The 12,954-nt window shown below is 37.2% G+C and overlaps 1 protein-coding gene across 5 annotated transcripts in view; it reads left to right on the plus strand.

Annotated features, from left to right (window-relative positions):
- Positions 1–12,954, plus strand: part of UTRN (utrophin) — a 481,942-nt gene that overhangs the window by 178,219 nt on the left and 290,769 nt on the right. For all 5 annotated transcript variants that reach the window (XM_047859243.1, XM_047859241.1, XM_047859244.1 and 2 more), the window contains 2 exons: positions 307–498; positions 1,567–1,739. In XM_047859243.1, coding sequence (XP_047715199.1) covers positions 307–498; positions 1,567–1,739 — 365 coding nt within the window. The remainder of the gene's footprint in view (positions 1–306; positions 499–1,566; positions 1,740–12,954) is intronic.

The following is a 12,954-nucleotide window of genomic DNA, read 5'->3' on the forward strand; positions in this document are numbered from 1 at the left end:
AAGGAGTTGTTATGTTTTCTTGTTTGCTAAATGAGTTCAGGTGGCCCAAGTCTTAAAGAAAAACCTTTCAAGCTTTAACCTATTTATGCTGTTTAATAGCAGGTTTGGAAGAAAATCAGTATAGAGATTGCTAAGGGTTTCTACAGCAATACAGGGCAAAAATATAAAAAATTAAAACTGAAAATTTTTAATTTGGGTTCATGATATTGCATTGCTGCCGAAAATAGTCTTGTGGTTTTTTCTGTTTGCTGCTGTTTATTGTGGGTATATTTTAAGAGATGTGCCTTATTATTATTGTTTTTATAGGCAGTTCCTAATCAACAGAGGAGAACAGGTCAGCTTGCTCCTGGAATTCGATCGCCCCCTCCTCCCACAGATTATCTGGTTGAAATTAACAAAGTTTTACTTTCCATGGATGATACTGAATTATTACTTAATGCTCCAGAGCTAAACACTGTGGTCTATGAAGACTTCTCTTTTCAGGAAGACTCTTTGAAGGTAAAGCTCCAGGTACCTCATTTAAATAGCCACAGTGAACTTAGAAAGAAAGCAAGGAATCTGTCCTTGTGCCTTTGTAGATGGTCTATAATTTTTAAAATTTGTGCCAAGGAATTAGTAATGTGTATGAATAATCAGTCTTTCCCATTTCACCAATGAAATACTATCAAAATTTTAATTTTTCAGAAGTATGTATGCATAGTTATTAATTCTTTGCAACATCAGAAACATTTTTTTAAAGTTTTTATTTATTTATTTTGATAGAGAGAGAGAGAGAGAGAGAGCATGAGTGAGTGAGGGGCAGAGAGAGAGGCAGACAGAGAGAGTCCAAGCAGGCTCTGTGCCATCAGCACAGAGCCTGGTGTGGGCTCACAAACTGTGAGATCATGCTCCGAGCCAAAATCGAGTCGAATGCTTAACCGACTGAGCCACCCAGGCGCCCCAGAAACTTTTTTGTAATCAAACACATGCACAAATCGTATTCTCTTTCTTATAAACTTGATTGTCAGTTGATGCAAAATACCGGCATTTATCTTGTCATCTATAACGATTTAAGATTGGCCAGTTGTTGGGGTGTGAGGTATGTTGATTATAATTTAATTAGGGATCTGGAAGTTTTTAGTTGTTCACAAGACTATTAAATGCCACCAGGGCTTTTTCATATAATTTGACTGCACTTATGTATAATTTTGCAATAAAATTGCTATTAGATTTGATATGTTTGATAGCTCATTTTAGTCACTTAAAGATATTGAAAAATATAAATAATTCCAGCTTCAAATACTTTACCTTTATAGAATACCATTGAAGCTTTTTATATGTCCTGTACAAATGCTGCTTTGAACAACTGTGAGGATTTCTTTTCTGCCATTAGGATATTATGTAGCATTTCTCACACTTTGTTCAATACAGGGTATTATTTTTTAAAAAGTTGTCAGCTTTGATGAGCAACAATTATCATGTCTCATCATACTTTAAGTAAGTGTTATGTAAGATAAATTTTTGGTCTTTTGTGATTCTGTTCTTCTGTTTGCTGGATTTTATTAATGTGTGACAATGCATTTGTAGAATATCAAAGATCAACTGGACAAACTCGGAGAACAGATTGCCATCATTCATGAAAAACAACCAGATGTTATTCTTGAAGCCTCTGGACCTGAAGCCATTCAGATCCGGGATACACTTACTCAGTTGAATGCAAAATGGGACAGAATTAATAGAATGTACAATGATCGTAAAGGGTATGTATAAATTGATACTTTTTTTTTAGAAAGTAAAAAAAAAACATTTTTTTAAATGTTTATTTATCTTAGAGAGAGACAGAGTGCAAGCAGGGGAGGGGCAGAGAGAGAGGGAGACAGAATCCAAAGCAGGCTCCAGGCTCTGAGCTGACAGCACAGAGCCTGACGTGGGGCTCGAACCCACGAACCGTGAGATCATGACCTCAGCCAAAGTTGGCTGCTCAACCGACTGAGCCACCCAGCGCCCCTAAGTTGATACTTTTCTTAAAAAGACCTATAAGTTCATGGGCGTGACAAAGGTCATATGTATACTAAGATTAATGAGAATATGTTTCACATCCATGTCATAGGCCTTGTTTAGTAAATTGTGATGAGTGTGGTTCCTTAAAGAAAGAGGAATCAGATCACATGTAGATGATGATTTGCAATATAATATCTTAATAATTAAAGGAAGCACCTTTAATTTTTAGTATCTAAATAGCATTCATTTTCTTTAAAAAACATATATAGTATAAATGAGCCTCCTTTTTTCTAGATTTTGACCAGAACTATTAATAAGTAGAAATAAAAACTGATGCTATTTTTAAAATATTTATTTTTGAGAGAGAGAGAGAGAGAGAGAGAGAGACAAAGCATGAGCGGAGCTGGGGGTGGGGGGAGGGGCAGAGAGAGAGAGGGAGACACAGAATCTGAAGCAGGCTCCAGGCTCTGAGCCATCAGCACAGAGCCTGATGCGGGGCTCGAACTCATAAGCTGTGAGATCATGACCTGAGGTGAAGTCGGACGCTTAACCGATTTAGCCACCCAGGTCTTTTTTTTTTTTTTTTTTTTTAAGATTTTTTAAAGTTTATTTATTTACTTTTGAGAGACAGGGAAAGAACGAGAACAAATAGGGGAGGGACAAAGAGAGAGGGAGACACAGAATGCGAAGCAGGCTCCAGGCTCTGAGCTGTCGGCAGAGTCCAATGCAGGGCTCAAACCCATGAACCATGAGGTCGTGACCTGAACCAAAGCCAGACGCTCAACTGACTGAGCCACCTGGGTGTCCCCAAACTGACACCATTAGTAGCTGCATATGTGGTGGATAGGCAAATAAAGTGTGAAACAGAACAATGTAAAGTACTGCATAAGAGGAAAGTTAACCAGAAAAATGTACTGGAAAACTGAAAAGACATTCACACAAAAACTAAGCATTGTGTTCTTCATCTTTGTTTTAGCTGGTGTATTTCAAGCAAATATACAGTCCTTGAAAAGATCACTTCTGATGGGCTTTGGGTGTAGTCCTTTGTATGGATTTTTAGAATAATCTCTGTACATTTAGAGAATATTCTTTTACGTGCATCTTCATGCATACTTCTACCTAATTCGATTTATTAGATGAAGATTAATTTGTTAAAACACAATAACTTTTTAAGGCTCTAGATTGCATCAGGAAATTGGTTGTCCCATGCCATATGCCTGTCAACAGTATGTGTGAAAGGGTTCTGACTGAACCTTGTCAATATTGACAGGCTGTCGTTTTTGTTTTTGTTTTTTAGACTTTTTAAGTTTTTTTTTTTTGAGAGAGAGAGAGAGCGAGCGAGAGAGAGAGCATGAGCATGAGCATGAGTATGTGTGGGGGGTGTAGAGGCAGAGAGAGAGAGAGGGAGACAGGAGACAGAGAATCCCAAGCAGGCTCCTTGCTGCCAATGCAGCCTGATGTGGGCTCAAACTCACAAACTGAGATTATGACCTGAACTGAAATAAAAAATCGGACGCTTAACTGACTGAACCACCTTGTTCTTTAGACTTTTGATAATTGTGTAGTGATAGATTGCATCTTGATTTTATTTTCCTATCTTCATTTCTTTGGTTATCAATGAGATTTCAATATTCTTAGATATATTTACTGGCCCCAGTATTATTTCTTCTGTCAATTGTTAGGTCATGTTCTTTGTTTGTTTTTCTATCATGATGTTACTGTTTACTTATTAACTTGCAAAAACTTTTATCCACATTAAGGATATTAATCATTGATATTTTTTCATTGCTTCACTATTCACAGCTTTACCTGGGCCCTTTAATTTTCTTAATGGTGTTTTTTGACACATGGAAATTCTAATTTTATATAATCCTATCTTATAAGTCTTTTTCTCTGTGATTTCATTATATTTATATGCATATAAGTTACCTTTGAATTGTAAGATTAGTTAAATATTAATGTATATTTTAAAAACAATTTTATTTGATAAAGTTTACATTGAATAACCCATCTGAATTTTATTATGGTATGTATTTTGGGTTAAGCCTCCAAATTCGTGGTTCTGTCCCCTGTCTCTTCAGTAGCAAGAGTAGAGCCCATGCATCTCTAGCTTTTAAACACTCCTCACCTTGTTTTTCTTGTGCAGTTTGGTTTAAAAAACACTAATCTATTTTGCTTTATTTTTTTAAACAAACTTTTTTTTCCAACACTTTTTGTAGAATATTTTAGCTCTTCCTTATTATTAGTGGTACTTCCTTTATCATAAATTTTAAATGTATTCCCACAGCTCATTTTTGTTTAACTTTTCTTTTTATTAAAAGCTTATTTATTTATTTTTGACAGAGAGAGAGAAGGAGAGTGAGAGAGCAGGGGAGGGACAGAGAGAGCGGGGGAGAGAGAGAATCCCAAGTAGACTCTGCTCTGCTGGGGTGGAGCTTGATGTGGGCCTCAAACCCACGAACAGTAAGATCATGACCTGAGTCAGAATCAAGAGTTGGACGCCTAACTGACTGAGCCACCCAGATGCCCCTTATTTAATTTTTCTAATTTTGCTTTGTTGCACTGTCAGTTTTTAGGCTGATACCATAATACTTTCATTTTTAAAGCATTATAGGGGCGCCTGGGTGGCTCAGTCAGTTAAGCGTTCGATTTTGGCTCAGGTCATGATCTCATGGTTCGTGAGTTCGAGCCCTGCGTTGGGCTCTGTGCTGACAGTTCAGAGCCTGGAGCCTGCTTTGGATTCTGTGTCTCCCTCTCTCTTTGCCCCTCCCTGCCCCTCACTCTCTCTCTCTCTCTGTCAAAAATAAACAAACATTAAAAAAAATTAAAAAATAAAGCATTATAAAATATTTTCATCTAGTACATCCAGAAAAATAATTCCCAGTATGTCCAGAAAATTTTTTTCATTGAGTATATCCAGAAAATGTATTTTCTCTAATTAAAAAAAAAATTTTTTTTTAAATGTTTTTATTTATTTTTGACACAGAGAGAGACAGAGCATGAGCAGGGGAGGGGTAGAGAGAGGGGGAGACACAGAATCCGAAGCAGGCTCCAGGCTCTGAGCTGTCAGCACAGAGCCCGACGTGGGGCTCGAACTCACAGACCGTGAGATCATGACCTGAGCTGAAGTTGGACGCTCAACCGACTGAACCACCCCGGCGCCCCATCTCTAATTTTTCTTAACTTTAAATTCATCTTTCTTTTTTCTATATTTTTTTTTTCTGGTAAAATTTTAGTAATTTCAATCAGTTTCTGAAAAAAAAAAGATTAATTTGAAATGTAGTTTTTTTCTCTCAGGATTTGGGCTCTTCTCTATCTCCTCAGTAAAGTTTTGAAGGTTTGTTGATACCTTTCTCCCCAGGACTGTTATTAAGCAGTTTAGTGTTTTACTTCCTTTCTTGTTTTTCTTTTAATTATTGAAGTCTGGTTGACCTATAATATTGTATCAGTTTCAGGTGTATAACATAGTGATTTGACAATTCTGTACCTTATTTGATGCTCACCACAATAGGTATAATCACCGTCTGGCACCATGGAACATTATTACAGTATTATTGGCTATGTTCCCTATGCTGTACTTTTCATATCCATGACTTACTTATTTTATAACTGGAAGTTTATTCTTTTTAATTCCCTTCACCTATTTTGCCCATCACTACTCCTACCCCCTCCACTCCCAATAGCCACTAGTTTGTTCTCTGTATTTATGAATCTGTTTCTGTTGTTTTGTTTTTCGGATTCCACATATATGTCAAATCATGTGGTGTTTTCTTTCTCTGCCTGAGCTATTTCACTTAATATAATACCCTCTGGGTCCCTTTGTGTTGTTGCAGGTGGCAAGATCTCATTTTCTTTTTAAGGCTGAGTGATATTCTATTGTACATATACCACATCTTCTTTAGTCATCTCTTGATGGTCATCTATGTTGCTACCATATCTTGGCTATTATAAATCATGCTGCAACGAACATAGGCATGCATATGTCTTTTCAAATTAGTGTTTTCATTTCTTTCGGGTAAATATCCAGTAGTGGAATTCCTGGATCCTATAGTATTTATGTTTTTACTTTTTGAGGAACCTCCATACTCCATAGCTGCACCAATTTACATTCTCACCAATAGTGTATGAGGGTTTCCTTCTGTCCGCATTCTTTCCAACACTTGTTATATCTTGTCTTTTTGGTATTAGGCATTCTGACAGGTATGAGATGATATCTCTTGTGGTTTTGATTTGCATTTTCCTGCTAGTGATATAGAACAATATTTCATGTATCTGTTGGCCCTCTGTATGTCTTCTTTGGAACAATGTCTATGCGTGTCCTCTCCATTTAAAAACACATTTTTTTAAATGTTTATTTATTTTTTGAGAGAGACAGACAGAGACAGAACATGAGTGGGGGAAGGGCAGAGAGACAGATACAGAATCCAAAGCAGGCTCCAAACTCTAAGCTGTCAACATAGAGCCCAATGTGGGGCTCGAACCCATGGACCGTGAGGATCATGACCTGAGCTGAAGTCGGACACTTAACTGACTCAGCCATCCAAGTACCCCAGGTCTTCTCCATTTTAATTGGATTATTTGTTGTTTTGGGTTGAGTTGTATAAGTTCTTTACATATTTTAGATAATAACCCCTTATTGGATGTATCATTTACAAATATTTTTGCCCATTCACTGGGTTGTTTTTTTTGTTTTGTTGATGGTTTTCTTTGCTATGCAAAACCTTTTATTTTGGTATAGTTCCAGTAGGATATTTTAGCTTTTTTATTTTTTGTCTTGCCTGAGGAGACATATCAATAAATATGTTGCTAAGGCCAGTGTCTAGGAGGTTACTTCCTATGTTACTTCTGGGAGTTTTATGGATTCAGGTCTCACATTTAGGTCTTTATTATATGTTTGTTTGTACTAGTGACTTTTTTTCCCCCATAATTTTCTTACTTTTCTGGTTGTGGCCATTTTTTTCCAACTGGAGAATGATGAGGAACTCCTTTAACTTTGTTTGAGAAACTCTTTCCTTCAATTCTGAATAATAACTGTGCTGGGTAGAGTATTCTTGATTATAGACTTTCTCCCTTTAGCATTTAGAATATATCATGCCACTGGCTTCTGGCTAGCAAAGTTTCTGTGGAAAAATCAGTTGATAGCCATATGGATTTCCCTTGTATGTAACTGTTTGCTTTTTCTTATAGCTTTTAAGAGTCTCTCTTTATCATTTGTTTTTGTGGGTATATCTTGTTTGGGACTCTCTGTGTTTTCCTGGACCTGGATGTCTGTTTCCTTTCCATTGTTAGGGATGCTTTCAGCTATTATTTCTTCACATAATTTTCTGTCCCCTTCTTGCTGTCTTCTAATTTTGGGATCCCATTCATCAAGTGAATGTATTACACTTGATGATATTTCAGAGTTCCCCTAAACTAGTTTCATTATTATTGTTATTATTATTATTATTATTATTTTTATCACTTCTCAGCCTTTTGGCTAAGATCAAATACATTATTATTATTTTTTTCTTTTTGCTGTTCAACTTGGTTGCTTCCCATTATCCAGGCTTATGCTTTTCTTGTTTGTTATTTTCGAATTTGTGTGCAGTAGCTTTCTTCTGCACTCTGTGTGCATATGTGTGTGAGTATGAACTTGATTGTCTTGACCTTTGTAGTATATTGACACATCAATTGTATATAATGATCATTTTCTCTTCTTTTTAAAAAAAGTTTCCTGTTTGCATATATGCATTTGGCTAATATGGTAGAACTTCAAGCACATTGTTGATTAGTAATGCTGATGGCAGAAGTTCTGCCATTTTTCTTGATTATAAAAATGTTACCTTTTAGAAAATAGTTTATTCATTGGAAAGTTTCAAAAGTTTAGGCACCAAACTATATTTTTTATTCTAGAAGAGTGTAATCTATCATGACTTTTATTATTTTGTTTTCTCTGTTAACTTGATTATATTTGCTAAAAGGTTACCTCTATTATTCATCCCAGCACTTGGATGCATTATGTTCTTATTTTTAGTATTTTTAAATGTTTATTTAATTTTGAGGGAAAGAGTGTGTGTGCGCACGGGGGAGTGGCAGAGAGAGGGGGGACATAAGATCTGAAGTGGGCTCTGTGTTGACAACAGCAAACCTGACGCAAGGCTTGAACTCATGAACCGTGAGATCATGACCTGAGCCACAGTCGGATGCTCAGCCGACTGAGCCACCCAGGTGCCCCTCTTATTCTTAATTTTTGTTTTTCTCTTTCAACTTTGGTCATCTATCCTAAATGTTTATTTTTCTTTATCCACATTTATCCATCTTTCACAAGCACTAAGTGAGAATTTCTTTCTATTCTATTTTTTTTTGTAAACTATCAAGACAATGGCAAACATCCTGTACTTTCATGGTTTCAGTTATCAGTTATAGTCACATGAGGGTGACCACCAAGTCCATTAATCTATACCAGCTCCCTGTGCCATTTGGTCTATAAAACTTTCAAACTTTTTCAGGAGTAGAATTGAGTGATTCATCACTTACATAAACAACTGGTGCTCATCACAACAAGTGCCCTCATCAATACCAATCACCTATTTAGCCCATCCCCCTGCCCAACTCCCCCCGACCCCCCCTCAACCCTCAGTAGTTTGTTCTCTGTAGTTATGAGTCTATTTTATGGTTTGCCTCTGTCTCTCTTTTTTTCTTTCCCCTATGTTTATCTGTTTTGTTTCTTTAATTCCATGTATGAGTGGAATCATGTTATTTGTCTTTCTCTGATTTATTATACTATATGTTAACTAACTAAATTTAAATAGCTTAAACAAAAATAGAGATAAAACTAATCTATGGGAAAAACTCCACAAACTTTTCAAATTTTGTTGGCCTATAGTAAAAGTGAGAGAAAAACCATGAAAATATATCATCTTACTTTGAGAACTCCCTTATGCCTACTTTACACTGGTGCATGGTATTAGTTTCATATTTTTCCAAATAAGTAATTTTACAACCATCGTAGACAAATAATGGCGCTCCCTTTTCCTGGAAGAATTTCTTCCCTTTATGTCAACCAGTTATTTCTTCCTTCTCATCTTGGATCTTTGGGTCCTTAAGTTATCTTCTCCCTTAAGAATGTCTTCTCAGGTACTCATCCTCTGTATTTCCTTTGGTGGCTTTCACTGGTATAAGGACAAAGTTCAGACCTTTCGCCTTGAATTTAGAAGGTTTTTAACAGTGTTATCCAGATGGCCTAATTTTTTATACCCTATCTTTGTTGCTCAAAAAAGGTTCCTTCATTCATTTCACACAAACTAGATTAAAATTTACTTTGTTTTCTTTTCCTTCCTAGTTTCTAATTCTTACTCAGAATTCCATCTTCTACAAGGAACAGTTTCCCTTCTTAATTTTATCATTCTTTTTCTATTGTCTAAAAAGTTTTCGAAATTCAATTTTATGACTTCACCCAGCTACCTACCTCTATGTGCTTGTCTATCCATCTATCCATGCACCATCTGTTTGACCAATATTTATTGAATGTTGACTAATTCAAGGCACATGCAGCTGTGTGTAAGTAGTTATAAAAGATTATAAGGCAGATGTACTAAATATATATATAGTCTCTTTCCTGGGGTCCAAATGTATATAGTAGAAAACTATAGACAAGCACTTGTTAAGTAGTGCATAGTGCTGTGATGGGGACAATACAAGAGGCCTTGCTAGGCACCCTGAAGGATCTGGGAAGTCTTCCTGGAGATTATGAAGTTACCTAGGTGAAGGAATAGAAGGAACACAACATTGTAACTGTCATAGATAAAAAGAGAGAGTGCTGTGCTGTTAAGGATATGGAAATAGTCCAGCAGAGTTACAACTCAGAGAGATGAAACCAAAAAGTCCAAAAGGGACTATATTAGAAGGACCTTGGGTATCATGTTAAGTACAGTTGACCCTTGAGCAATATGGAGGTAGGAGCACTGACCCCCCCCCCCTTCATGTAGCTGAAAATCTGTATATAACTTTTGACTCCCCCAAAACTTAACTACTGATCCTTACTGTTGGGCAGAGCCTTAATGATAACATGCTTACTGTTGACAAAAGCCTTACTGATAACATGGTCTATTAGCATGTGTTTTGTATGTTTAATGTATTATATACTGTATTTGTATAATAAAGTAAGCTAGGAAAAAGAAAATGTTATTAAAATTATAGGGAAGAGAAAAAACATTTCAGTATTTATAGGAAAAGTCCATGTGTATGTGGACCTGTGTAGTTCAGCCGTGTTGTTCAAGGGTCAGCTGTAGTTTGTATTTTACTGTGAGAACAATAGGGAGCCATTGCAGTATTTTAACAAGGGAATGACAGTTTGCTGATTGCAGAATGCATTGGTAGAGGACAAGACTGAGCGCTAGAAGACCTGTCTATGCTGGTCACAGGATGATAACTTGATTAGGATAGTAGCTATGGAAGTGGAAACTAAGGGAAAATTTGAGAATTAAATAGTTGAGTCAGTAAAATGTGGCGATTGGTGGGATGTTGGAGTAGGAGGAGGGAGGAGTAAAAAATGAGCCTCAAGTCTTTGGCTTGAGGACCTAAGGTAGGTGGTGGTACCATTAGCAGAGACAGGGTACATTGGTGGTGAGATGACTTTTGGGGGAAGTTGGCAAGGCCATTGAAATATTAGAGATTAGCAAACTCATATGTTTATAGTTCAGATCTAAACCAAGCATGCAGTAAGGCTGGAACTTCGAGTCTAATTCTCTGGAAGTTCACAGCCTTTCACAATACTGTGCTGTTTTCCATCTGAGCTGGCTGGGTTAGAGCGGAGGTGATGGCTTTGCAAGACCTTCCCGAGCATGCATCTCCCTTTCTTTTGACTTTTTCCTATTTAATCCATAGCTATGTTGCTTAGATTTATTTTGAATTTATGTTCTTTTTGCAGTGATAATGATCTTTACCAAATGTAATGTTTATATACTCCAGGTGTTCAGATCTTTGAGGAAGACTTTTTAGCAATGTTTTCTGTTCGTTATTGCAGCATCTGAAAAGTTGGAATTCTATGTTGGTTATTTAGTTTTTGTATAGTTTTGTGAAAAGTAGTGAAGATTGTCTCTGTATCTTCTCACAGTGTTTGTTTGAAGTGTTCTTATTTTTGTAGTGCCTAATAGAATGTTCCTTCCCTGTGGACACTCAACAGATATTAACTGAGTTTTCAAAATGATTTTCATGGAAAAAGAAAATATAAACTTTATTTAGGAGTTAGTGATGCCAGGGACCATTTTATTATTTTCTGAAAATAATATTAGTTTTTTATTACACGAAGTAAAAATTTTATTAATATTGTTAAAATCTTAGGGATATCATCTAAATCTCTCCTAGCACTACTATTCTAAAAAAAAAGGCACAAGGAAATTTAGGATCCTAATCCAACAAAGCTTTCCTTTTTGTACTTATTTTATGTGTTCCAAATATGACAAGCAGTGGAGTGTGACTTTATCTTGCTTTTAAAGAAGCTATTTGCTTATTTATTATTTTAGAGGGTGAGCAGAGGGGGAGAGGCAGGGGGGGTGAGAAAGAAAGAGAGAGAGAGAGAGAGAGAGAGAGAGAGAGAGAATGAATCTCAAGCAGATTCCATGCTCAGTGCAGAGCCCAACTGGGGACTCGATCCTGAGATCGTGACCTGAGCCAAAATCAGGAGTTGGACGCTCAACCAACTGAGCCACCCAGGTGCCCCAGAAGTTAGGTTTAAATAGGAATTTCGATAGCCCTGTGTCTCATTGACTAACCTGGGCTTTGTAGACACTTCCATTCTGTTCAAATGAAGGGGACGCTCCAGAGTAGTCATTGCCCAGAGTGTATTAGTTGGCTAGGGCTGCCATCATAAGATACCACAGACGGGGTGCCTTAAACAACAAACACATTTCTCTCAGTTCTGGAGACAGAAAGTATAAGGTCAAGGTGCCAGCCGGGTTAGCGTTTAATGAGGCCTCTCTTCCTGGCTTGCGGATGGTCAGCTCCTCACTGTGTCCTTCCATGGCCTTTCCTTTGTGTTGTTGCAAAATGAGAGAGAGAAAGAGTGAGGGAGAGAGAGAGAGAGGAGAGAAAGATCAATCTCTGGTGCTTATTTCTCTTCCTATTAGGACACCAGTCTTAACGGGATTAGAGCTCCGCTCTTACGACCTCATTTAACCTTAATTACCTCCTTAAGGGCCCTCTTTCTCCAAATATAGTCACGTTGTGGAACTAGAACTTCAGCATATGAATTTGGGGGGACACAAGCAGTCTATAACACAGTGATAATGGAGTGCAAGGAAATTTTGAAGTGTTTTGGCCTTTTGGGTTTTGTTCTAGCTAGGAACTGAGTGTTCTGGGAGTAAAACATCATATTTTTTTCCTAAGAGAATAGAGTGATTCGTCATATTTTACATTTCATGGTATTTAACATGTTAAGTGTTTAAAGTTGGGTAGGTTAGCATGGCTACAGCTAATCAACCTTGATTTTCCAAGCTGGAGCAGTCTGTCTTTTCAGTTGAAAAGCTGCCTAGTGTGTGTGCATGTGTGCATACATGTTAAGAGAGAGAGGGGCAGGATTGCCCTTGGTATGGTGCATGTTTCTCTAAGAGAAATCTTTAACTGTAGTCCTTTGTGAAAACTTATCTTGTGGGAGCGGTGAGCTGTGAATTCACTTGTTGTGAGGCTTTCAATTTAAATGAGATTTCAATTGCCTCTTTAGAAAAATTATTTCTAGGGGCACCTAGGTGGCTCAGTCGGTTAAGCGTCTGACTTCGGCTCAGGTCATGATCTCACAGTCTGTGGGTTCGAGCCCCGCATCTGGCTCTGTGCTGACAGCTCAGAGCCTGGAGCCTGCTTCTGATTCTGTGTCTCCCTCTCTCTCTACCCCTCCCCTGCTCATGCTCTGTCTGTCTCTGTCACAAAAATAAATAAAAACATTAAATAAAAAAAAATTAAAAAAAAAAAAAAAGAAGAAAAATTACTTCTAGACAGTCC

This window comes from Prionailurus viverrinus, chromosome B2, assembly GCF_022837055.1.
Source record: "Prionailurus viverrinus isolate Anna chromosome B2, UM_Priviv_1.0, whole genome shotgun sequence".
Classification (NCBI taxonomy): domain Eukaryota; kingdom Metazoa; phylum Chordata; class Mammalia; order Carnivora; family Felidae; genus Prionailurus; species Prionailurus viverrinus.